We start from the raw sequence: 25611 nt of genomic DNA on the forward strand, positions 1-25611 counted from the left end.
ATTATTTTTAAAATATTTATTTACTTTAGAGAAGGAGAGAGTGGACAGTGCACTGAGCACGGAGCTGGCTGTGGGGATCCGTCCCAGGACCCTGAGATCATGACCCGAGCTGAAAGCAAGAGCTGGATGATTAACCGGCTGAGCCACCCGGCTGCCCTAATGGGTGTCCGCTTTTTTAAAAAGTCGATGTATACATATTATGTAGACCACAAAGTGATTTGCAAATAATCTATCACTAAGAGAGAACGGGAGGAATGAGAGTGGGAACGGTGGCAGCTCTTATGCAGAGGGGTTGCCAAAGGAGAAGGGGCTGTGGTGGTAGTGGTTGCAGTGGGTGAAGAGGTAGGGGTAGTAGTCAGCATGTGGTAGGCAAATCCCTCTCCTTAACGGAGGAAAAAAAAGAAAAGCAACGACATGGATGAAGCTACAGAGTATGATACTAAGCGAAATAAGCCAGTGAGAGAAAGACAGATGCTATATGATTCCACTCCGATGTAGGACTTAAGAAACATGGGCAGCCCGGGTGGCCCAGCGGTTTAGCACCGCCTTTGGCCCAGAGTGTGATCCTGGAGACCCGGGATCGAGTCCCACGTCGGGCTCCCTGCGTGGAGCCTGCTTCTCCCTCTACCTCTCTCTCTCTCTCTCTCTCTCTCTGTGTCTCTGATAAATAATTAAAATCTTAAAAAAAAAGAGGACTTAAGAAATAGATGATCAGAGAATTAAAGAGACAAACAAAAAACCCTACTGTTAGCTATTAAGAGAACCAACTGCTGGTTACCAGAGGGGCTGGGGTGGGTGGGGAGATGAGTGAAACAGGTGATGGGGATGGAGAGCACATGTAACCTTGATGAGCACTGAGCAATACGTGGACTCGAGGCACCACGTTATAGACCCATAACTAAATACTGCGTGTTAACTCTACTGGAATTTAAAAAGTCTAAAAATCATATACGTATGTGTTTGCCTATGTATGTGTACATGTGCACCTCCACCCTGCAGAGTACTTTTATTTATTTATTTATTTATTTATTTATTTATTTATTGCATTCCTATACTTTATCTTCTTTTTTTTAATAAATTTATTTTTTATTGGTGTTCAATTTGCCAACATATGGAATAACACCCAGTGCTCATCCCGTCAAGTGCCCCCCTCAGTGCCCATCACCCAGTCACCCCCACCCTCCGCCCACCTCCCCTTCCACCACCCCTAGTCGCAAAGTACTTTTAAAGGTTTTCCCGTTTCCTCTGATTCCCTTAGCACAGTGTTAGAACTCTGATTTCCGCCTGTGAACTCGAAGAGTCATCTGTTATTAAGCCATCCGAGTGACCTGAGTAGATCTGTAGCGTTTCATAAAATCCATGTTAAAGCAGCGATACAGGTTCGCCTCGCATTGGAAAGCCACTAAGGGAATGTGGAAGCTGAAGAAGAAGTTTCAGATTTTGCTCTGCCTCATATACCTTCAAGGGGTGTGTGGGGAGTCCTTTTCTACCAGGACAAAGGCCTTGCACGGGGTATGTCTCTAAGGAAATCTTTTTTTTTTTTTTTTAGATTTTTAAAATTTATTTATGATAGTCACACAGATAGAGAGAGAGGCAGAGACACAGGCAGAGGGAGAAGCAGGCTCCATGCACCGGGAGCCCGACGTGGGATTCGATCCCAGGTCTCCAGGATCGCGCCCTGGGCCAAAGGCAGGCGCTAAACCCCTGCGCCACCCAGGGATCCCTCTCTAAGGAAATCTTAAGAAAACACAGAATTGTATTTTGAAGCTCAGGACCCATCAAAAAGAACTTGCCCAGGGTCACCCCTGGATCGGGGATGAAACTGGAATAGTGTGCTTGCGGCTGCCAGGCGGGGTCTCTTTCCATTTTGCTTTGCCGACAGACTTCGCCAGTCAAGGCTCCTTGGTTGCAAGTGACAGAAAGCTCAACTCAACGTGGCCTGAACACAACTAAACAAAAAAGGGGAATATCCCGTCTCGTTTAACTAAAAAAGGGCAGGGGTAGATCCAGCTTCAGGTGTGACCTAAATGGCATCAATAGGACTTAGAGTTTCTTTCCATTCCCCTGGGTGGGATCCAGTCTTACAAGACCCTCTAGTGACGGGATGGGTGCCAGGAACTTTAGGTTTCGAGGCCTCACAACTTCAAGTCCCACAGAAAAGTTTCTTCTTCGCAGCGGCCCAAGCAGAAGCCTATGCCTGACTCTCCGTGGTCCGGAAAGGTGCGCACCTCCTGTCTCGGGCCTGGAGGATGCAGCTCCCACCTGACGGCCCTAAGCCACATGGTCCCCCGAGTCAGGGCCTAAGCCTGACACCAGCTAATCTGTGGACATGGTGGGGTGTCCTGGAGGAGAGCTGGGGGGGGGGCATGGCAGCCAGCAGATGCCGGCCGCCCTGGAGCTTTGTCTTAGGAGACTTTAGTGAAGCAGTTGTTTGTGTGAAGGATTTCTTTTTCCCTTGTAGGTGCTAAAACCGTTTCTAAACATCTTTGCTTGTTACTGAATATACTTCCTGCTTTTCTTACAGGTGTCGCCCTGGCGTTTCTAATGTTTTCGCCGGTGGCGGTATCCTACAGCCGTAGCTTTCCAGCCGCCCTATAGTTTGACATTGGCCGTTTGAGTCACGAACCTACAGATAAAATGGCAAAAATAAACACACGTAGAGCGATTATAAAAGTGACTGATCATCCAACAAAACTTTGGGGCACTTAAACTTTGTGGATACTTATAATCCATCTGGCCTTTGACTCGCCTCTGCATGCGTACGTGGGTTCTTCCCATTTCTTACGGCTGCCTCCTATTTCTTGCTGAGTTTTTTGGAGTATGGAGTCTTTGAGCAGAGTTGGTTACAATTTCTTTTTCAAATTATATTTATTTTACAGAAATATGTGGATATGGCTTGAGCATCATGATCTATTAGTAAGTTACTAAATAAAAAGTAGACTGCAAAATAGTAGGATCTGATTTGTGTTTTATTTTATTTTTTAAAGATTTTATTTATTTATTCATGAGAGACAGAGAGAGAGAGGGAGTCAGAGACCCAGGCAGAGGGAGAAGCAGGCTCCATGCAGGGAGCCCGACACAGGACTCGATTCCGGGTCTCCAGGATCATGCCCTGGGCCGAAGGCAGGTGCTAAACCGCTGAGCCACCCAGATGTCTGTGTGTTTTATTTTAATTTAATTAATTTATTTGAGAGACAGAAAGAGAGAGCACAGGAGCAGGGGTCAGAGAGGGAGAGGGAGAAACAGACTCCTTGCTGAGCAGAGTTTGATGTAGGGCTGGATCCCTAGGACCCCAGGATCATGACCTGAGCTGAAGGCGGATGCTTACCTGTCTGAGCCACCCAGGCGCTCCTGATTTGTGTTTTAAAAAAAGAAAATAGGCCACGGTGTCCATGGCAGTTGTCTCTGAGGGGGTGAGTGATATCACTATCTATGTTTTTTGAGCTTTTCTGTGTGTTTCAAGCTCTAAAAATGGATAAAAATAAATTGTTAAAGAAACATGCATTTATATAGCATTTCCTATAACTTTACCATCCACTAAAAAAAAAAAAATGTATTGACCTTGCTTTGGAGGCAGAATCTGAAGCTAGTTTTAATAACAATGAGTTACTTCCCCATATAATGTTTCTTAGTCACTGTTATTAATTTTGTGAATCATTTCAAGGATTGGGGATCTATATGTTCTATAAGAACATGTATATTCCGTAGACCTGAGGTGGAGGGCAATGAGTGTTTTATAAGTCTGAAAAGAAAATTGAATCAGGATCCTTGGGTAGCTCGTGGGGGTTTAGCGCCTGCCTTCGGCCCAGGGTGTGATCCTGGGGTCCCGGGATCGAGTCGCACGTCGGGCTCCCTGCATGGAGCCCGACGTGTGACTTTAAAAAAAAATTGAATCAATTTTTAAGCATCTCTGCTTTTACTTGGATATTGGCCACACCACTTCAAATTGAGTACATGGTGCGATGGAAGCACATCTCTAATGTAATCTACATTGGTATTTTTTTGAAAAATCAATGAAAAGTATGTTCTAGTAGATATTTTTATGCATTGTGTTCACACAAATGGGACCATGAAGTACTCAAGGGATCCCCGCCTTGAGACTCCTGACGCCGGGTTTCCCACCAGCTTTATGTAAAGGATGCATTGCAAGGTATGCATCCTTTTGGGGCCTCGGATTTTTTTCTGGCTTCACCAGGACAAGTTTAGCTTAGGCGATTTCTGAGGTTCCTTTCAGTGACTTCCCCTTAGTGAGCACTGGGCCTTGGGATCACCTAAATCTGGTGGAAGCCGAGATTGGGTTTATCGCCCAACTCTCTCCCTGCCCCAGTCCTACTAATTCCATTAGTCTCCACCTCCATCATCTCTGAATTTTGAAATCATTTGCTCTGATTCTGGATGCCAGAGAGAGCCCTTCCTTCGGTCTCCAAAGGACAGGAATCCAGGAAATGGGGCATATAAGGGAGGCGCCACTGACGTTTTCTAAGGGCCTGCAGCGTGTGCAGGGCCAAGGGCTGGCACTGAGAGGCAGCATACAGTCTTCCGTTGCCCTCCAGCAGCAAGCAGATGCCAGGAGAGAGAGGTAGGACGTGAAAGCAATGAAGCAAAGTAGGGAGGCGTACAGCCTGGAAGCCATAGGGCTCAATTACTTAATACCTTTGTGCTCTAGCTCAGCTGTTTACATTCTCTGAACCTCCTTTTCCTAAAACTACCCACCCAGAGGAGTTTCTTCAAGGAGTAGAGATAATATCCATAAAGAGTGGTCTGGGGTGCGGCCTGGGAGCCAGGATTCTATGGCTTCCCAAGCGATTGGTTTTATTTATTTATTCTTATTTTTATTTATTATTATTTTTTAAGCGATTGGCTTTAATGTGTAGTCAAGGTTGAGACCCATGATGTTAAAGCCTTATCGCAGTTCCTGATACAGAGCAGATAATCAATAATTGGTGTGTAGGATTATGGTAGTTCAGAGCATGAGACAGTTTTAGGTAAATGGGAGGGTGAGACCCTAGTGAAATTTCAGGAAGGTGGTATCATTTTTTTTTTTTTTAGGATTTTTTTTTTAAGTAATCTCTACATCCAACATGGGGCTTGAACTCATGCCCCCGAGATCAAGAGTTGTATGCTTCACTGACTGAACCGGCCAGGCGCCCCAGGAAGGCAGTGGTATTTTAACCAGCTCTTAAAAGAAAAGGTCAACAATTACAGTGTGAACAAAAAGATCTGGAAGTTGGAAAGGTGGGTCCATCGAGGATCAGAACTCTGGTGTCTCAGTATTACATACATCTGTGTGAGTTTGCATTTCTGTCCTCAAAGAGTCGAAGGTCTCACTCCTCACTGAACGTATCCAAGGATGTCACCTGTGTTCATTATCTATTGCTTTGTAACCAAATTAGCCCAAATCTTCGTGTCTGAGGCAACAATAGTTATTGTCTTTCATTGTTTCTGTGTGTCAGAAATATAGATGAGGTACAAAGAGGATGGCTTATCTCTTTCCCTCTGTATCCAGAGCTTCATCTAGAAGACGTGAAGACTGGAGATAGGATAGAGTGGCCTATAGATTCATTCACTCACATGTCTCTGGTCGGTGTTGGGTGTTGGCTGAGGGCCTAGCTGGTGCTATCAGTTGGAACACTCGTATCCGGGCTTCCTTACATCAGGATGAGTGTCCTGAGAGAGATAGGGAGCCAGACAGAAGCTGTATCCTTTGTATGATCTCGTTTTGGAAGACTCATAGCATCAATTACGACTGATTTTGTTAGAAATGAGCCACTGAGTCCAGCCCATATTCAAAGGAAGGAGAATTAGATTCCCCTTAGATTCCACCATTTGAAGGGTGGGAGGAATGTACAAGGATTTATAGGATTTATTTATTTATTTATTTATTTATTTATTTATTTATTTATTTATTTAAGATTTTATTTATTTATTCATGAGAGACACAGAGAGAGAGAGAGAGAGGCAGACACAGGCAGAGGGAGAAGCAGGCTCCACGCAGGGAGCCTGATGAGGGACTTGATACCGGGTCCCCAGGATCACGCCCTGGGCTGAAGGCGGCTAAACCTCTAAGCTACCAGGGCTGCCCTATAGGACATATTTATAACCCACCATATTAGGGCATCTGGGTGGCTCAGTCCGTTAAGCACATGACTCTGATTTCAGCTCAGCGCATGATTTTAGGGTCATGGGATTGAGCCCCGAGGTGGGCTCTGTGCTCCGTGGGGGAGTCTGCTGAAAATTCTCTCTCTTCCTCTCCCTTTGCCCTTCCCTTCTGCTTGCATGCATGCACCCTCTGTCACTCTCTCTCCTCTCTCTGTCTCTCATATAAATAAATCTTAAAAAACCCCAAAACAAACCCACCATAGTATGGAATAGCCTAATTCCTTCTAGCCTGTCATGGCTAGAATCTTGGGTTTGGAATACGAAGATGTGACTTCAAGTCCGGTTGCTACCCTTAGAGGAAGGCAAATGAGAGTCAGGTATGTTCTTATGTTTTGCTCACGATACACAAATGCACATTATTCTTTCCTCTTCTGATTCCACTAACCTTCCCTGGATTGAGAATGAAACAAGGGGGCAAAAGAAAGAACGACAAAGGTAAACCGTAAGATCAAGTGAGCAAGGAAAAATGAGCATGAATAGAAACAGGGTTCTCTTTTATCCTGTGTAACCCCAAATATTTCTAATATGAAAAATCAATACAATTTTATAGGCAATAGGTACTACTGATAATACAGAAATTATTTCCAATTCATGCAAAAAGGTACTATTAAAAAAAAGTATAGATGTCTTTGAGGTGCCTGGCTGGCTCAGTCAGCTGAGCGTCTGACTCTTGATTGCGGCTCAGGTCATGATCTCAGGGCGTGGGATCGAGGCCTGTGTCAGGCTCTGTGCTCAGTGGGAGTCTGCTTGAGATTCTCTGTCCCTATTCCCGCTTGTGCATGCACACTCTCTTGAATAGATATTTTTTAAAAAAACCACATAGATATCTTTAAAATTGCATGTATGTGTAGGTATTCTATATACATATTTACTTACATATATATATGTAAATACGTAGAAAAAGAACTGGAATGATACCCACCAAACAAAGGGGTCATTCCACGAGAGGGACATGAATGAGGGAAGAGGGATCTCTATTTATTTATTTATTTATCTATCTATCTATCTATTTATTTATTTAAAATTTACATGGTTATTGTGTTTTATTTTTATTTATTTATTATTTATTTAATTTATAAGAGGGGTGTTTAAATGTTTAAGGATTTTTGATGATTTTCAGTGATGACTTTAAAAAAATTAATGAGCACATACAACTACCTTACTCACATTAACTAAAAATACTTTCTTAAGGAAGATCTGTGTGTAATATTGAGCACTGGGTAGGAGGGGATATTGTCTCCAGTAACCAGTTGCCTGCTGTCGTCTCTTACAGCTGGACCCGTGGGTGATTTTAACTTGAGAGTAGTGGGACTCATCGTTAGCCTGAGGGGGTAGGAGTGACAGCCTGACTTAGCCGGGTGGGGAGGAGGCCGGAGGACCCGGGAGGTGAGGCATGGAGCCCGAAGACAGGTGAGGTAGCTGGAGTCCGGTAGCATTGCCGTCGGAGGGGCTTCAGCATGAGCCTTTGAGCCCAGGAGGAGCCCAGGCCAGAGCTTCAGGAGCCCTCACCAGTTGTTCCACTGATGAACAGACAAAGCTCCGAGTGATAGTTTTTGTCACCAAGTGTCCGACTTCATCCTGGAGTATCTTTGCAAGACTCTAGATTGTTCCAGGAGGACCGATAACGACTTGTTCCCCAGCTCTGGGTCTTCCTCCCTGCCAGCCCTGCGTGGGGTTGCCCGGCCTTACTCTGTGACGAAGAGAAGCTGGCGTTCTGCAGAGTTGCCTTAGCCAGATCCCGTGAACAACGGGGGCCTTGCTCAGGGTCACGCACACCAGCTTCTGGAGGCGTCTCATCCATCAGCTCCGATCGCGGCCTTTCCAGCCCCTGCCCTAGCTAGCGTTGCGGTTCCCCGGGGCGGGGCAAGCCGTGGCCAGGGCTGGACACCGCTGCTCATGCACCCTGCTTGAGGCCTGTGACCAGTTCTACTCACCCCCGCGGGTTCCCTGAGGGCCCACCTAGGCCTCAGTGGTCCTGAACGGCCAGTGCAGCGGGAAGAGGGAGCAGGCTCCGGGACTGTGGCCGGCCTACCCGTGGCTCCCTGGACACCGTCCCGGTTTCTGAGGCTCCTGGGGGTTGATGGTGGAGGCTGCCCGGGGGGTGCGGGGACAGAACTCGGGAACGGAGAATGAGGGTCCGCTCCAGATTCCTGAGACGTTCGGGCCTTGGCCGGTTTGGGTCCTGGCCGCCCGGGGGTGAGGCCCGGAGCGTGTAGACCAGGCCCGAAACGTACTCCCCGCCGGGAGGCCCCGGGACAGCAGTCCCCGAGGCCCGAAGGGTGCCGTTCGTTGGCCAAAGCTAGGGTTTTGGCGTCTGAAGTGACCTCCTGCCCCCCGGGGAGGCTTGTGGGAGACTCCTGAGGCCGGGGGTTGGGGGCCGCGTGTGGACAGCTTGTGAGCGGCCCGTGCGCCCCGGAGCGCTGGGAGACCGGCCCCGCGCGACCTGGGCCCCGAGCGTGCGGCTGCCACCGTCTTCATGTTTGTCGCATCGTTTCCCCGACAGACTCGGCGTTGATGCTGTGCCGGACGCCCCCCGACCATGAGCTACTGGGACGCGGAGGGAAGGAGCCGCGTGCAGTACCGGCGGCATTTCCTGGTGGACAACAGCGTGTTTCACGGTGAGCGGCCTCTCGTGCCTCGGGGACCTGGGGTCCTGTCCCGCCTCCCACGGCGCCGTGTGGCCAGCGGGGCCGTCGGCGGGACCCCGGGCTTCAGGGACCTCGCTGGTGGCCAAGCTGCCCCGGAGCCCCGCGGCCGTAAGCGGCTGCCCCCTCCAGGGCCTCACGCGGGCTCAGCTCGGTGTCCCCGGGCCCGCTCGGGACGGCCACCGTCCCCGCCGCCACGTGCTGGCCTAGTGACCGGGCCAGGGCTGGGGGCCTCGGCAGTCCTGCTGTGCCCCGAGTGGCATTTAGGAGCCCAGGCTGTGCGGGGGCCCGGGGTGTCGGGGGCCCTCTCCAGCAGGGGCCGCGGGCTGCGTGGGGCCCAGGGGGAGCCCCGGGCTCGGTGGGCCGCGTCCCCATCCCGCCAGCCGGGCCTCTGACCCTCCCCGGTTACTGTTGCCTCCCAGTCGGTGACAGTGGTGACAGTCCCGCGCTTTACTACCGCTTTACATTACGTTTAAGAGGAACGTGGCCTGACCTGCCTTATGGAAGGACACGACGTGTGTTTGTGTTCGTTCTCTGCGTCCGGCTCCCCGGCCCTCGGGCATCACCAGGTGAGGGGCCCCTCACCTCCAGGTCCCTCCCCGGGACGGGAGCGGGGCCAGGTGACCTGCCCGCGTGGACCCAGGTAACCCCGGCAAGGTCAGGGCCCAGGCCCGGCGTCTCCTCGGCCAAGGGCGGCGGGGCTGTGACCCTCAGGGTGGCCCTGAGCTGTCGCCGGGCTCCTGGGAACTGCACGCGCGGCTCCTGCTCGCTGCCGCATCTGTCACGGAGGTGCCGTGGGGTCTTTTCCGCTACGGCTCTGTATTTGTAATAAGAAGGAATAGATATGATGGCTGAGGAAACCAGGCAGCTTTATTTTTTTTTCAAGTCTTGCCTTGTGCCCGATGAGACAAAGTGCAGATTCAAAGGCCTCCACAGCCTCGTCCGGAGATCTCAAAAGCTACGACGACCTAAACACCATTTTCTACGCATTTTTTACAGTCGTGTTGTCGCTTAGCAGGTTGCCATCTCGGGCCGCGGCCTTGACGAACCCGGCGGCCTGCATTCTCTGACACCATCGCGATGCCCATTATTTATCCTGTTTCGTGCAGAGGAAGCGGAGGCTCCGCGACGTCGTGAAGCGGGAGCTAAATTTCAAACTCTGATCTTTTCGAACCCCCAAACCCCATCGTTTCTCTCCTCCCAGTCTGCTCATCCCCATTGCAAGAGAGAAACGGAGGCTAAAAGTTCTATCACAGGCTAAAGTCCTGTCCAGCAGTATTTGCTCCTCTACTAACTAGCCAGGCTGTGGTCTGGAGCAACTGGTACCATCCTTTTTATTATTATTATTATTATTATTTTTTAATTTTTATTTATTTATGATAGTCACAGAGAGATTGAGAGAGAGGCAGAGACACAGGCAGAGGGAGAAGCAGGCTCCATGCACCGGGAGCCCGACGTGGGATTTGATCCCGGGTCTCCGGGATCGCGCCCTGGGCCAAAGGCAGGCGCCAAACCGCTGCGCCACCCAGGGATCCCAAGTACCATCCTTTTTAAATTTAAAAAAAAAAAATTTTTTTTTGAAGATTTTATTTATTTATTATTTATTTTATTTATTCCTGAGAGACACAGAGAGAGAGGCAGAGACACAGGCAGAGAGAGAAGCAGGCTCCATGCAGGGAGCCCGATGCAGGACTCGATCCCAGGACCCCGGGGTCACGCCCTGAGCCGAAGGCAGACACCCAACTGCTGAGCCCCCCGGGCGTCCCCAATACCATCGTTCAAGAGCTCCGTTCTCTCCTTGCGAAGTGCACATGCCGGTCTTGATGATTTCGAGGTTGTCTCTCGTCCTAATACCTGAGATCCTACTGAAGCACTTCTGAGAGTTAAGATCACGGGTGTTCTGTGAGCTGCCTTTTTGCTGAACACGAGATACACAAGGGGGCAGTACAACACCTAAAATATGGTTTGGTTGCTCGCATTTTTAGGATTCTTCTGGAAGGAATTAGAGATACCAGATCTTCCCAAGGTTAAAAGCACTAAAGCCCATTAGAATCGTGATGTTATTCATTTACAAGAAAGCAAAAGCTTTACGGAGCTCAGGTAGTATTATGGATTTCTACGCCTAAGGATGTGTAATTCTGTAAAGAGTGAGGCCTCTACTCTTCCTCTTTACTTACCTCTGCAAACAGGAATATCAAGACAGGAACCTGTTTGACTTAAGGGAGACTTGGGAGGCCAGGGGAGCTCTAGTGATAACATCTTTGTAGAGGATTTCAGAACGTGCCTGAGAGGAGAGCGAGGGCAGGACACCACGTTGGGTCAGAGATGTCAGGTATCTTCCGGAAGGGGGCTTCTGGAATACGGGATGAGCATTTGGAGGCGTTTTGTCCACTAGCTTGGCTTCTCCTTGTCTATGTTGATAACTTTTCTTATATAACCAAATTAACCAAAACAAAGAAAATCTCTTCCATTATAAACAGGAAAAAAAAAAAAACCACCCCACTTCCTCCGCAAGATAATAGACTTGGACTACGTAGACTTTACTGTGTAAATGGTGCTGGTCACTCTTTACATGTAGTTTTTTTTTTTTAATTAAGATTTTATTTATTTATTCATGAGAGACACAGAGAAAGAGAGAGAGACAGACAGAGAGAAGCAGGCTCCATGCAGGGAGCCCGACGCGAGACTTGATCCCGGGTCTCCAGGATCACACCCTGGGCTGAAGGTAGCGCTAAACCGCTGAGCCACCCGGGCTGCCCTTTATTTATTTATTTATTTATTTATTTTTTATTATTTTTTAAAATTTTTTAAAATTTTTATTTATGATAGTCACAGAGAGAGAGAGAGAGAGAGAGGCAGAGACACAGGCAGAGGGAGAAGCAGGCTCCATGCACCGGGAGCCCGACGTGGGATTCGATCCCGGGTCTCCAGGATCGCGCCCTGGGCCAAAGGCAGGCGCCAAACCGCTGCGCCACCCAGGGATCCCCCGGGCTGTCCTTTACATACAGTTTTAATCAGTAGCTCCAGGAGAAAAGAGCTACATTAAAAAGAGGACTATTTGGGCTACAATGGGCCAATAAAAGTAAAAAAAAAAAAAAAAAAAAAAGGTAGCCCTTGTATGTTGTTTCACAGTTCCTAAAGCATACTTATAGCCTCATTTTCTGAGTATGGAGGGTGATATGTTCTCATTACCCACAATCCCACAACCCAAAGGAAAACACTGCTAAGAGTCTGTTTTTGTTCAGTGTTTTATCTTCTCTTTCATCTTTGCAACAATCCTAATGGTAGGAACGAAATAGCTGGGAAAGTTAGGAAATGATCTAAATTGGCTGACAAAAATGACCCAGTTAAATCGACATAATTCTGTGTTCAGTGATGAGAGGAACCCTGATAGGAATTACAAAAAGCTGTGTTTTCTCGTTTCCCACTCCTCCGTCCTTTGCCCAGATTTTTAGGGAATCTGTTGATCCAAAAGGGATTGTGTTTTTGCCGAAGAAGCCCATTGCTGAGGTTTTTTTTTTTTTTTTTTTTTTGTGCTTGGCATTTATTCACTTGGTATTTGTGTAGTATGAATCTTGTTTGTTTGTTTTTAAGATTTTATTTTAAAGCAACCTCTACACCCAATGTGCGGCTCAAATTTATAACCCTGAGATCGAGAGTCACATGCTCTACCAACTGAGCCAGTCAGGGGCCTCTAACATGTTGTAATAGACTGTACGTGCATGAAATATTCTTATTTGAAAATTGCCTTCACTGTCTGCTGTTTCTCTTGGTTGTAGTGAATTGTGGCATTTTTTTTTTCTGACCTGAAACAGATCCTTATGTATTTATTCATGAGAGACCCAGGCAGAGGGAGAAGCAGCTCCATGCAGGGAGCCCGACGTGGGACTCGATCCCGGGACCCCGGGGTCACGGCCTGGGCCCAAGGCAGATGCTCAACTGCTGAGCCACCCGGGCGCCCCCGAGACAGATTCTTAAACCAATAATCAGTGTATTTGCAATTTATATATATATATATATATATATATTTTTTTTTTTTTTTTTTGCACATAAGGTTTTCCACACATTTGAGTCCCTTAAGAGAATAAATTGAGAGGTGACTTAATTTTTGTTTTCATGCACTATTATACTTGTGATGTTGGGAAGAATTATTAATTGCTTTCCTTTAAGTTATTATGGTATCATCTCAGCTTATATTGAAATTTATTTCTGTTGCTATGATGTTATATTGAATGTTTCTGAATGACCATCACAAATCTACAGTCGAAAGGTTTTGGATTCTATTAGGAGTCTCTCTTGCTACCTAGGGATAAGGTGACAGTTCTCTTATTATTAAGTGCGTAATATGTCTTCTCAAAAAGTGCCTTATATGTACTTTCACTTTGCCTCAAGCAACCCTCTAATGCAACTAATTAATTTAGTTAATTAATTTAATGGGTTACTTTTCACCTACCCTCCTTTTCGTGGCCAGAGGCCTACTCAGTGACGTGAATTTAGAGACTCGATTGTTAGTTGTAAGAGAAGGTGGGCTCGGGTGGGATCCTGGAGACTAGTTCTATTCCTATTTTCACTACTGACTTGTGTTGCCTTTGTCACCTTTGGGGAGCCTCAGTTTCTCTCTCTCTCTCCAAAACGAGGGTTTGGCCAGCTTCCAGAGTTCCCACTAGCAGTAACGCTTGAGGTCTCCGTGTAGTCAGACGTCAGGACGGGTATGTGGTGAATGCGAGTGTCCTACAGGCCGGGATGTGGGAAGGCAAGGCTGGCAAGATGGTGATCAAGACACAGTAAGATACTCTTTTGACTGTAAAGTTTGTAGTTAGCTTTGCACTGGCAGAAATTTATGTTTCCCGGGACCCCTGGGGGCTCTGGGGTTGAGCGTCTGCCTCCGGCCCAGGGCGTGATCCTGGGTTCCTGGGATCGAGTCCCATGTCGGGTTCCCTGCATGGAGCCTGCTTCTCCCTCTGCCTGTGACTCTGCCCCTCTCTCTCTGTCTCCCATGAATAAATAAATAAAATCTTAAAAAAAAAAAAGAAAGAAGAAAGTTATATTTCCCTTTTGGGAGGAGGGGTGTGTGTGTATACACGTGTGTGCACACGTGCGTGCACGCGCCTACAGGTGCTCCTGAGTTCCCTTGACCATGGAGAGACCAGGAATTAGGACTGAGAGGAGAGCTTTCAGGACAAACGTCATTATATTCAAAAAAGCAGAGTGGAGAAGTTCCCTCCCCTTACACGGAATTCCATCTTTCCTGGAAAAAGAAGGAAGAATGCCAGGAATGAATTATGGTTCTCGTTAATTAGGCTGTTTTATTAACATGCTATGACTTCAGCAGCAGCTTTAGGGGTTTGGGGCATTACTAGATCTTATATTAGTTTCATTGCTGAGGCAAATGACGCTTTTTCCATCCAACAATTGTATAAACATCATATGGGATCCCTGGGTGGCGCAGCGGTTTGGCGCCTGCCTTCGGCCCAGGGCGCGATCCTGGAGACCCGGGATCGAATCCCACGTCAGGCTCCCAGTGCATGGAGCCTGCTTCTCCCTCTGCCTGTGTCTCTGCCTCTCTCTCTCTCTCTCTCTGTGACTATCATAAATAAATAAAAAAAAAAAAAAAAAAAAAAAAAACAATTGTATAAACATCTTCCAGGTCCAGAAAATACGAGTACGCATAGAATTACTCAATGCAGCGACGGTCAAGTTTTGTGAGCATCATTAAGATCAAAAGCATCATCTCCTGAGAGCACCTGGCTGGCTCAGTCGGTAGAGCGTGTGACTCTTGATCCTGGGGTCATGAGTTCAAGCCCCACATTGGGCACAGAGATTACTTAAAAAAAAAAAAAAGTATTATCTCTTGGGGAGTAACACTGCATGCAAAAAATTGCAAGCACAAGTTGAGAAAGAGGGTGGAAAAAAAAAGGAAGGTAGACGGTAAGGGAGAAAATGTATTGAGTGCTTTAAATTTTATAAATTGGGGCAGCCCGGGTGGCTCAGAGGTTTAGCGCCGCCTTCAGCCTAGGGTGTGATCCTGGAGACCCGGGATCGAGTCCCACATCGGGCTCCCTGTGTGGAGCCTGCTTCTCCCTCTGCCTGTTTCTCGGCCTCTCTCTCTCTCTCTCTCTCTTTGTATCTCTCATAAATAAATAGATAAAATCTTAAAAAAAATAAATTTTATAAATTGTAATACAAGTGATCCTGGAAGCGGCCTTGCCCAGTGAATTCCTCTTTAGCCCTCTCCTCATGTCTCCCCCCGCCCCTACCCCTAAAGGATGGCCACTGAGGCACAAAGCATCTAGTGAGGTCTTCTTTCAGGCCTGTGGTGTTCAGGCGCACCTTGCAGCCATGCCAGTGGCAGCGGAGGCCTAGGCGGTGGCAGGCGCGGCCTGATCCAGGCGTGGCCCCTTATGGGTGCTGCCCTCCAGCTGGGTTGCTCTGGGTGAGTTGTTCCCCGTGGGATCAAGCTGTCATGTCAGCAAAATGCTGTGATTCAGGACAAGTTCTTTCCAAGGGCTTGTTTTATTTAAAAAATTTTTAAATTTTATTTTATTATTTTATTTTATTAAAAACATTTTATTTTATTTTTAACCTTCTCTCCTCATCCCACTTTTAACAGAGGGTGATTGGAGAATTTGCTGTGGATGAATGCACTGGATGTATGCACTTCCCTCTTCCCACTGTCTGAGACCAATTGCAGCCAGCCTTACAAATACTTACGTGCTAGTTACAACACCAAGGAAATGACCTTTTATATGAGCTCGTATGAAACAGAATGATTCTATAGCTTTTTGGGAACAGGTGCTCTTCCTTCATTTCTCGGAATTACAAAAAATTCTCAATGAAATGCTATTTATTTTATATTTTAAAAGGTGAGGTTAATTTCTGTCTTTCTTAATGATGGGCATTTCATCCGCGGCTTGTTTATTGGGTATTCTCAACTTAGTGTAGCACATACAAGAACTTGTTGAATTTTTCTCCAACTGATGCCTTTAAAAGCACTCTTTGCAACATCTTTGGCAGATTCTATACTTTCTGGCTACTTTTTGGTTATTGAAGGTCTAATCCTATTTATTTATTTATTTATTTATAGATTTTTTTTTTTTTTTTTTTAAGGAATGGCTTTGTTTTCTTTTTTTTCTTTTTTCTTTTTTTATTTTTATGATAGTCACAGAGAGAGAGAGAGAGAGAGGCAGAGACACAGGCAGAGGGAGAAGCAGGCTCCATGCACCGGGAGCTCGACGTGGGATTCGATCCCGGGTCTCCAGGATCGCGCCCTGGGCCAAAGGCAGGCGCCAAACCGCTGCGCCACCCAGGGATCCCTTATTTATAGATTTTATTTATTTATTTGAGAGAGAGGGGGGTGGGCAGAGACACAGGCAGAGGGAGTAGCAGGCTCCATGCAGGGAGCCCGATGAGGGACTTGATCCCAGGTCTCCAGGATCACACCCTGGGCTGAAGCTGGCGCTAAACCGCTGAGCCACTCGGGCTGCCCTCTAATCCTATTTATTTATTTATTTATTTATTTATTCATTAGAGACACACAGAGAGAGGTGGAGACCCAGGCAGAGGGTGAAGCAGGCCCCATGCAGGGAGCCCGATGCCGGACTCCATCCCAGGACTGCAGGATCACGCCCTGAGCCAAAGGCAGATGCTCAACCGCTGAGCCACTGGGGCTGCCCTGTAATCCAATTTAAAACATTAATCTCAAACTCCTTTATGTCCCGTCTCCTTCCTGAACCCCCAACACAGGCCTGAGGGTGGAGGTTCGCATGACTCGGCTCTGAACATCCTCCCCTTGAAGAAGGGTTGAGGCTCAGCTCCTTAGATTTGGGCCGAGATGGATGAGAGATGGGGAAGCAAAGTTCCTGGCACCTGGCTTGTGGGGCAGTGGGTGTGCGGTGATCAAGAGCCCCTCTGGGTCCATCCTCTGTGAGTGTTGAATTTCACCTGGCTCCTCACCAGGGGCTCCTTCAGCGAGGCCCCCCCCCCCCCCAGCCCCACCCCTGGTCCCTTCCTGATTCCCTCTGGCTGAGGCCTGGCTTGCCTTGCCCTGAGGACGCTGCCCAGCCCCTGCCCTTAGATCTCCACGCAGACTGCTGCAGGCTGAGGAGGAGGAGGGGGGTCCTGAAGTTACCGCCTGCCTTCCCCAGACCTCCTGGCTGTGGTTTCCCTTGCCCCTTCTCACCCTGTTATAGGGGCGACTCCCACAAGCCTCAAGAAACCGGACTCACTCCTTGGCAGCTCTTCCCCTGCGTGTCTCGGGGGGTGAGGGTACTGCCTCCGATTTCCTTCCTTGGACTGCCATCCTGCCTCTCCAGGCTCTCGGCTCTGCACGTCATAGGGGGCTGCGAAGGGGACTTCGACTGGATGCCATGCCATCCCCCAGCCCCTGATAATTCTCCTTGGACCCCCCCCTCCCAGAGACACTCCACTCTGGTTCTTGCCCGCTAAGATTTTGAATTAGGGTGACCGAACTTCCCCCAAGGTTCTGGTGTTCACTGTGCTTGCTTTTTGTGCAAGGTTATGTCACTGGGTTGACCAGAGCCAAGCGACGATCTAGAACCACGAGCGTCCCCGCCGAGACGTGTTAGTCTCTTTTCTCCCATCCCGGAATCCAACGACGGGGAGATTTCTCTGGGGAGCTGAGTCCTCTGTGATCTTGCTGGTCATGTTTTCTATGTCGAGGCCACTCACATTCTGTAAGGACCGAGGGGATGAGAAGATCCAGGTAGAGTGCAAAGCGGCCAATAGAAGGTCTGGATGTTTGGGAAGCCCAGGTGCGTGAGCAGCAACAACGGTCAAGCTTTAGTTATTAGAAGCCACGGGCCTGGTGCTGAGAAGTGAGACCCGGGCAGGCCTTTGCTGTTGGACTCCAGCTCTTTCTCCTCAACCATGGCCACTGGGAGTCCAGCCAGGCAGAAAGGCCCTTGCTTGTTTTATTCCTTTATGCTTGGGAATACCAATTTTCTGATTACTAAATTGGAAAGAAGAAATAACACGTCTAATAAACAGTCAACGTTTCCTTCAGATTTGCAGACTTCTCACATTTTAAATGGCTGCTTATGAGAATTATTTCCCCTTAGACCTGTGTTACAAATTTAAGCCTTTGTTCTTTAAGCTGCATTTCCATAATTATAATTAATTTTCCCCTGCTCCCTCATTTTCCCAATTGTCGTTTTCTACTCTGTGCCTCATGTATGCACAGAGATTGATGGGAGGATGAAATATCTTTCCGTGAGTAGATTCAGGGTTCTTTCAGGGCAACGTGATTATTTAGTTGCACAAAAGATCCAGGTTTTTTTTTTTTTTTTTTTTTTTTCTTGGACCCACAGTAATGATTATTAGTGATTGCATTTGTGGTCACAAAAACTTCCTATTTCACATCCATCAAAACAGAGGTTAAAAAACTGCAGTTTGTCCGTTTATATTGTATAAATGGAAAGTCATCCCAATGGACCTGCGATACTTTATATTTTGCAAGCCCTGGGTGTCAAAGGGATAGATAATTTGATTTCAGAGTTAAGGCTGGTGGCCTGGTGTGAAGCGGTTTCACCCTCCCTCCACCTCAGCTCCTGTGCACACGCTGGTGACTCCCACCCGCACACCCTGGCTTAGAGGGTCCCGACCCAGATGTCCACCCTCTCCCCCATCACTCCACAGATGGGCCCCCAGGCTCATCATACCTGAAGCGGAACTCCCTCTTCCGACTGACAGGTCAGCCTCGCCAGCCTCAACTTGTCCTCCCCCTCCCTCATTATGCCCCAGCTGTGCTGACCTTTGCATTCCTCGCTCCCACAACTTCACTTCTTCACTCGTCTAGCTTTCAACTCATCCTTCAGACCCCAGAGTAAAGGTTCCTTCTGCAGCAAAGCGGAAGTCTGACTTCCCAGACTAGGTCGGGCCCCTGGTTTAGGCCGTCCTGTCCCCCAGCACGGCCGCCTCACTGCATTATCACTGTTATGATAGAACAGTTTCCTGAAAACCAGTTTGATTTCTGTCTCCCTCCCCATTCCTTCTGTGTTCCAGGAGAACAGAGACTTTTCTGACTTCTCTCCCCAGTGCGTTGCATGCATTATAGTAGGTGCTCAGTGAACCACTACTGAATGACGTTACTCACTCAATAGGGGAGATAAGAACCCTTTACTGTTTCATTATTTTTGCACTCCGAGTTTGGCTTTTAGTCTTTTTGCCGTTGGATGCATCGGTTCTCTGGCTGCAGACTCTCTTCTTTCCTTCACTTAGGTTTTTGCCTTGGAGAACAAAAGAATACCCATAACACATTCCTTCCTGAGACTGAGGAGGAAAAGGCCACTTCTGCTGAGAATCCTGGTGTGCTTTATTTTTTTTTATTTTATTTTATTTTTTTTTCTGGTGTGCTTTAGAAAAGATTACTACAACCGTATGGTGCCTTGAAATGGAAAAGGACAAACTCTTACATTCTTTAAAAGAACTTTAGACTTCTTGAATTCATTTAATATCACTTTCCAGAATTTCCATGTTGGTTAGACGTGTGTTTATTTTATTCAGCTCTGAATATGGAGGTTTCACTCGTTAAAATCACACTATCAGTAAGACCTGCTTAATTGCAGTGTTTTGCATGTTATTAAAATTCTCTGCTGCTTGTGTCTGAAGAATCTTCAGCCCGCAGAAGTAAGTGTTGTCTGTGGGCTAATTCTTACCCCAGAGAGCATAGAATAGACCTGCACCAAAACAAAAGCACCAGTTTCCTCTGTAAAGGAGGAGAATAGGAGGGCTGGGGCTACATGAGAAGAATAACCAAACAGCATAGGGCCTCTTTAAAACTTAAGAAGATGCACTCTTATTCCAGATTTGCAAATAAGAAAAAATGGTCAGCATCTAGGCCTTTCATCTGAGAATCCCAAGCGATGCAAGAGTACACTCCTGACTTCAGGTAGCAAAGTCACTCAAATAATAATAATAATAATAATAATAATAATAATAATAATAATAATATCTTACCTACCCGGGTAAGGTAAATGTGGAATTTGTGAAAACATTTTTTGTCCAATTCTGTTTTGCCTATTCCATATCCTGGTCAGAATATGTGACCATGTCACAGCCTGCTCAGATTGTTTTTCGTACTTAGATATCAACGATGCTGACTTACGCCCAATTAAAAGGGAGAACAGTGAACGCATTTATTAATCAAGTGCCTATTTTTATTCCTTGCCGATGCGGAATTGAACATCGGTGTATATTCACAAATGAGCATTCTTGGAAATTACCGCCAGTGCCAGAGTTTCAAGGCCTTGTGCTTTTTTTAAGCTCACAGGAGCTTATCCCTGGATGTGGAGACTTGTATCCGGTACCTCTCAGGGCCTGTGGTTCCAGCCTCTGCTGCACTTCGGAATCGCCTGGGATATGGAGTTGTTGCGTGTGTCCCCCTCAGAGATTCCGACCTAATTGGTCTGGGGTGTGGCCAGGGCGTGAGAGAAGTTTTAGATCTCTCCAGGAGATGCCACTGGGCAGCCAGTTAGATTCTGGTGGGTTGAAAACCCCAGACTTAAGGTGACAAATACGTGTTGTCTCAACAGAGCCACAGAACTCATGAGTTTGGTAATGGGTATTTTCTGTGATAGCCTGCATTGTACTAAATCTTAAAAGCATGGGAAGAGGAGCATCTAATAAGAAGGATCTGGATACAAAAGCGTGAGCGTAGAGACAGGAAAATGCAGAAGGGTCATTTATGATTGGGATCCTGTGGATACTGGTTTGCTTGCTTTCTTTCTTTTTTCTTTCTTTCTTTCTTTCTTTCTTTCTTTCTTTCTTTCTTTCTTTCTTTCTTTCTTTTTCTTTCTTCTTTCTTTTCTTTCTTTCTTTTTTTTTAAGATTTTATTTGAGAGAGACAGCAGGCGTGTGAGAGAAAGAGAGAAGAGAGCATGAGCAGGGGGAGAGGAAGAAGCAGGCTCCCCGCTGAGCAGGGAGCCCCATGCTCCACGAGGCTCAATCCCAGGACCCTGGCATCACAACCCCAGCCCAGCGAAGGCAGATGCTTAACTGACTGAGCCACCCAGCTGCCCCGATGCTGGTTTTCTTTAAAAAAATGTTTTCACTTGATTTTTCTGATGATAGCAATACAGGCTCAGGTTAAAAAGTTGGAGAGTACAGAAAAGACCAAAGAAACAGGGAAAACAATAGATAATCTCAGTATATGTCTTTTTTTAAGCAAGCACTATGCCCAACACAGGGCTTGAACTCACAACCCTGAGGTCAAGAGTCCCATGCATGCTGTACCGGCTGAGCCCGCCTGGTGCCCCTCAGTATGTGTTTTACTTATAGCCTGCACTTTTTTTTTTTTTTTTTAAAGATTTTATTTATTCATGAGAGACCCAGAGAAAGAGACACAGGCAGAGGGAGAAGCAGGCTCCCTGCGGGGACCCCGATGAGGGACTCAATCCAGGGACTCCAGGATCACGCCCTCGGCCAAAGGCAGATGCTAAACTGCTGAGCCACCCGGGCATCCCATAGCCTGCACTTTTTAAAAATGATTTAACAACCAAAGATTAAATAGCAATTCTCAACTCTTGTTCTACATTAGAACCTTCTGGGGTGCTTAAAAAATACTGATGGTTGGGGTTCTACTCCAGTCCAGTAGAATAATCTCTTAGGTGTGAGACCCACATGTGTTCCTCATTCACTCATTCCTTATAGCTCCATTTTTGTCTCTCTATACCTCTGTATCTCTATGTAGTTATCTTTAAGTGATTTTGATGCGCTGGCAGGGGTGAGACTCCGTGGACTAGGGCAGCCTGGGTGGCTCAGCGGTTTAGCCGGTGCCTTCAGCCCAGCTCCCCGCAGGGAGCCTGCTTCTCCCTCTGCCTGTGTCTCTGCCTCTCTCTCTCTCTCTCTCTCTCTGTCTCTCATGAATAAATAAAGTCTTAAAAAAAAGAATCCATGGACTAAGGTTGTTGATTGACTCAAACATCGATCAGTAAACTAAATCAGGCGTTAGTTTACTGATTTAATTCAGTATGTAATCAGCTATTCTTCAGTTTGGGCAAAAGGGATACGTGAAAATCTTGAATTTTATGCAGATGGGGGAGCAGGTGATATGCTCACTGTTTTCTTTCCTAACAGATGTATTTCATGCTCTTTTTAACACCTCACTTTCTGAGTGTCCTTAAAATGTGGTTCGTCTCACCGCCAATAGATCCGTTACATGACACAAAAATAAACCTTTGCGCATTCACCGATCTCACAATGTCATCCATGGCCTCCTGGTGGTGAACAGAAATGCTTCGGGAAGGTTCTTAAGAACAGGCAACAAAGGACGTAAAAATAGTGTTTTGTTTTGATTAACCCATGATTAGGACTCTGCAGTTCGCGGCACGACAATTTGAGGGTTGATACAGAAATAAATAGGAACCCCAGGCGCCGGGGGAGCAGGACCATCACTGGAGTACATCACGAGGAACCGTGACATCATCAGAGTTGTTTGCCTGTCTGCCTTGGTGAAAGGGCTACCTAGAGGCTGAGAGGAGCACACACATTTTATTGTGGAAGGCCGACTTCGTTAGACACGTGTTGTACCCCCATCACCCTGCGTGTGAGCAAACCAATGCCCAGGACCCCTTTGTTATTCCTGGAAGTTTCAGACTTAGAGAGGAGAAATCTTGTCTCAGGTTGCTCTTGTGTTGCATGTGACCTCCTTCTTTGCGCGTGGGGCCGTAGGGGGGACACAGAGAGGAATTTGGGGCTGATGTTAAGATAAGTAAATTGAGACCTAGTCGGGAGGAATCCGTGGATTCTACGTTAGCGTATTCTTGGGGCCCCGTCAGGAAATCTTAGGGGTGATATGGAATCGAAGTTGCCACTAGCCTTGGCGATGGTGGTTGCTTTACCCGCTCATCTCTCTTGAGTCCTTCAGTGAGACGGTTTTACAGATGAAACTTAGAGAGGTAAACAATTTGCCTACAAAACACATGGTTAGATTATGGTGTCCAAACCTAGGTTTTCTCCATTGTGATGCGATGATGTGTTAAACAAACTTGCTTCTTTTAAAGCGATTGAGGGTGTGGGTTGAGTGTTTTAAAAGAGCTTCAAGTGGCTTTAGAGGCCACTAAAGGACTCCACGGAGGGGTCCGTAGGGAACCGGGTGTGGGGGCTGGGAACTGTATCATCTGGGGTGGTCCTCCGGCCTCCCTCCATCCTCCATCCTCCATTCTCCATCTTTCATCCTCCATCCTCCTTCATCTGCCTCAGCATGTTGGAAATGCAGACTCTGAGTCGCACCTGGTACCTACTGAATTAGAATCTTCATTTAAAAAAGATTCCCAGTTGATTTGCATACAACACTTCCTTTTTTTTTTTTTTTTTTTTAAAGATTTTATTTATTCATGAGAGACAGAGAGAGAGAGAGGCAGGTAGAGGGAGAAGCAGGCTCCATGCAGGGAGCCCGATGCGGGACTCGATCCCAGGACTCCAGGATCAAGCTCTGGGCCAAAGGCAGGAGCCAAACCACTGAGCCACCCAGGCTCAGTCATGACTCAGAAGTCATACAACACTTCTCTGAAAGATCCACTGGGCTTGGGTGCGAGCCCCTGAGCATGAGGGATTAGGTCCTACTTCCAAGGAACAGATGGGAGAGAGAGGAGCTAGGGGGAAGGGAGGAACTTTCCCATCAAACAACACATTTAGAGGGTGGAAACTTGTGAGGGGGCAGCTAAAGATGGAGACCAATGCTCAGATTTCCAAGTGGGAGACATGAAGGCTATTAACGCCCAGCTAATTTTCGTTGTAGAATGGATTTAAAAATGTGAACCTCCTGGGATGCCTGAGTGGCTCCGGCTCAGGGAATGATCTGGGGGTCCTGGGATCGAGTCCAGCATCAGGCTCCCTGACTATGTCTCTGCCTCTCTCTCTGTGTCTCTCATGAATAAATACATAAAATCTTTTTTTTTTTTTTTTTAAATGTGAACCTCTTGTGTCTAAAACCTAGGAAGGTACAGCTCAGGGTATAAGCAGTACCCTGGTCTGCAATGATGCCTGACGTATCCGAACTAAAAAGGACTTGGAAGCCATCTGATTGAAGGATGACAAACAGAACCCGTAACTGGGCTTTAGGACATCAGTGAAATCACTGACCATTATTCGAAACACTCTTATGTATGTACACGTACACTTGTGCATCCTTCTGTGAACACAGTCCTTAGTTTTTTTTTTTTTTTAATCACATTTTAAAGTAATCTGATATAAACCTCTGACTAAGACCAGTCTCCCCTTACAGATAAGGAGGTGACTGGTCCATATTCATGCCAATCAGCTACTGGCAGAGTTAATTCTAAATGCCAATCTTTGGCCATTCCAGCTCAACTGGCCTTTATGATCTGAGCTAAATATTATGCAATGCTAAGTGGATTTTCTGTGGGATAAATCTTACACATCTCTGCGTTTTCTGATTATTGGAAATGGTTGGATCTTTTTTTTTTTTAAAGCTTTTATTTATTTATTCATGAGAGACAGAGAGAGAGAGAGAGAGAGAGAGGCAGAGACAGAGTCAGAGGGAGAAGCAGGTTCCATGCAGGGAGCCCGATGTGGGACTTGATCCCGGGTCTCTGGGATCGCGCCCTGGGCCGAAGGCAGGCGCCCAACCTCTGAGCCACCCGGGCTGCCCAAGGTTGGATCTTTATAGCATCGGAATATTGTTGACACAAAAGGAATTTTACCCGAAAGCATTTCAAAGTGTGTTGGCCACACGAGCATGAAGATACTCACTGCAGAGCTGCCACGGGGCGGAGAGTCCTGGGAAGTGGCCCCGTTTCGTCCACCCCCGAGGGCAGCAGGGTTCCACGAGACCGGGCTCCCCCCGCCTGGTGGCATCCAAGTGACTTGTGTGCGTGTCTTCATAAGTGATTATGAACTCTCTATGGGGAGCCAGATGCTGAACTTTGCAAACAGTAATATAATCCGTGTAGCACTTGGATCAAGTAATGATTTCACTGTCTGGTAACTTGCTACCCGGTGAAGTGTTGACTCCGTGGATCCAAAGGACACTTAGGACGTTTTTCATTTCTAAGGATAAAGCGGATGCCGCCCCGTAAAACCACAGCTGAATGGCGTTTAGTTATGGAAGTTACCTTGTGAAAGTGGGCCCTCTGCTCCCACCAGGAAATAGCTGGAGTATCCAGGTCTTTGTGAATGATGTCAGGAGGATGGTTTTTGAAGGACAAATACTTAGAACCTCAATTTGCAGTCTGTGATTGAGACCGACTTTCATGGATGCGTGTTCCTATTTTAGCTCCTGAGAATCCCCCCGGGAAATAATATTCTCATATGCCTCTTATGTTGAATCTTTAATTATATTTTTGATCCCCTCTCCCCTATCATTTGTTCTAAATTATATAAATCAGTGCAGATGTTTAATATCTGGCAACTATAGGTGCCACGATACTAGTCCTATAACATCGTTTCTCGGATGCATAACACGTTCTGCATAAAGCCTAGTACTAACTTATTTCTAAATTAGATTAATTCGTATAAAGTGATAAAATGTTATTGGTTTCTTATTTTATCATCTTTAGTATTCATGAAGGAGCAGTTCCTTCCTCTCCAAGGTCTTTAACAAAATTAGCCTTTGTAACCATTTTTGTGCTAGTTGACTCTGAATGAGGAGGACTAATGAAGCAGAAAATTAAAATACTTTTGATGTTTTAATTTTAATACTGATCATTAATCTACACTTCATAGTTATTTTTCTCATTCATAAATTTATTGCTTTACAGAGTATTTCCATTTTTTTATAATTATTATTTTTTAGCTTCAGAGCTTTGTTAGATTTTTGAAATTCCTAGTA

At 46.7% G+C, this 25611-nt stretch overlaps 1 protein-coding gene across 5 annotated transcripts in view; it reads left to right on the forward strand.

The window, feature by feature from the left end:
• The window catches only part of PLCH1 (phospholipase C eta 1), a 202317-nt gene that overhangs the window by 24654 nt on the left and 152052 nt on the right, over positions 1–25611 (forward strand). For all 5 annotated transcript variants that reach the window (XM_077864628.1, XM_077864627.1, XM_077864631.1 and 2 more), the window contains one exon: positions 8663–8777. In XM_077864628.1, the coding sequence (XP_077720754.1) occupies positions 8699–8777 (79 nt within the window). In that variant the 5' untranslated portion in view covers positions 8663–8698. The remainder of the gene's footprint in view (positions 1–8662; positions 8778–25611) is intronic.

The sequence above is a fragment of the Canis aureus genome, chromosome 22 (genome assembly GCF_053574225.1).
Source record: "Canis aureus isolate CA01 chromosome 22, VMU_Caureus_v.1.0, whole genome shotgun sequence".
Classification (NCBI taxonomy): domain Eukaryota; kingdom Metazoa; phylum Chordata; class Mammalia; order Carnivora; family Canidae; genus Canis; species Canis aureus.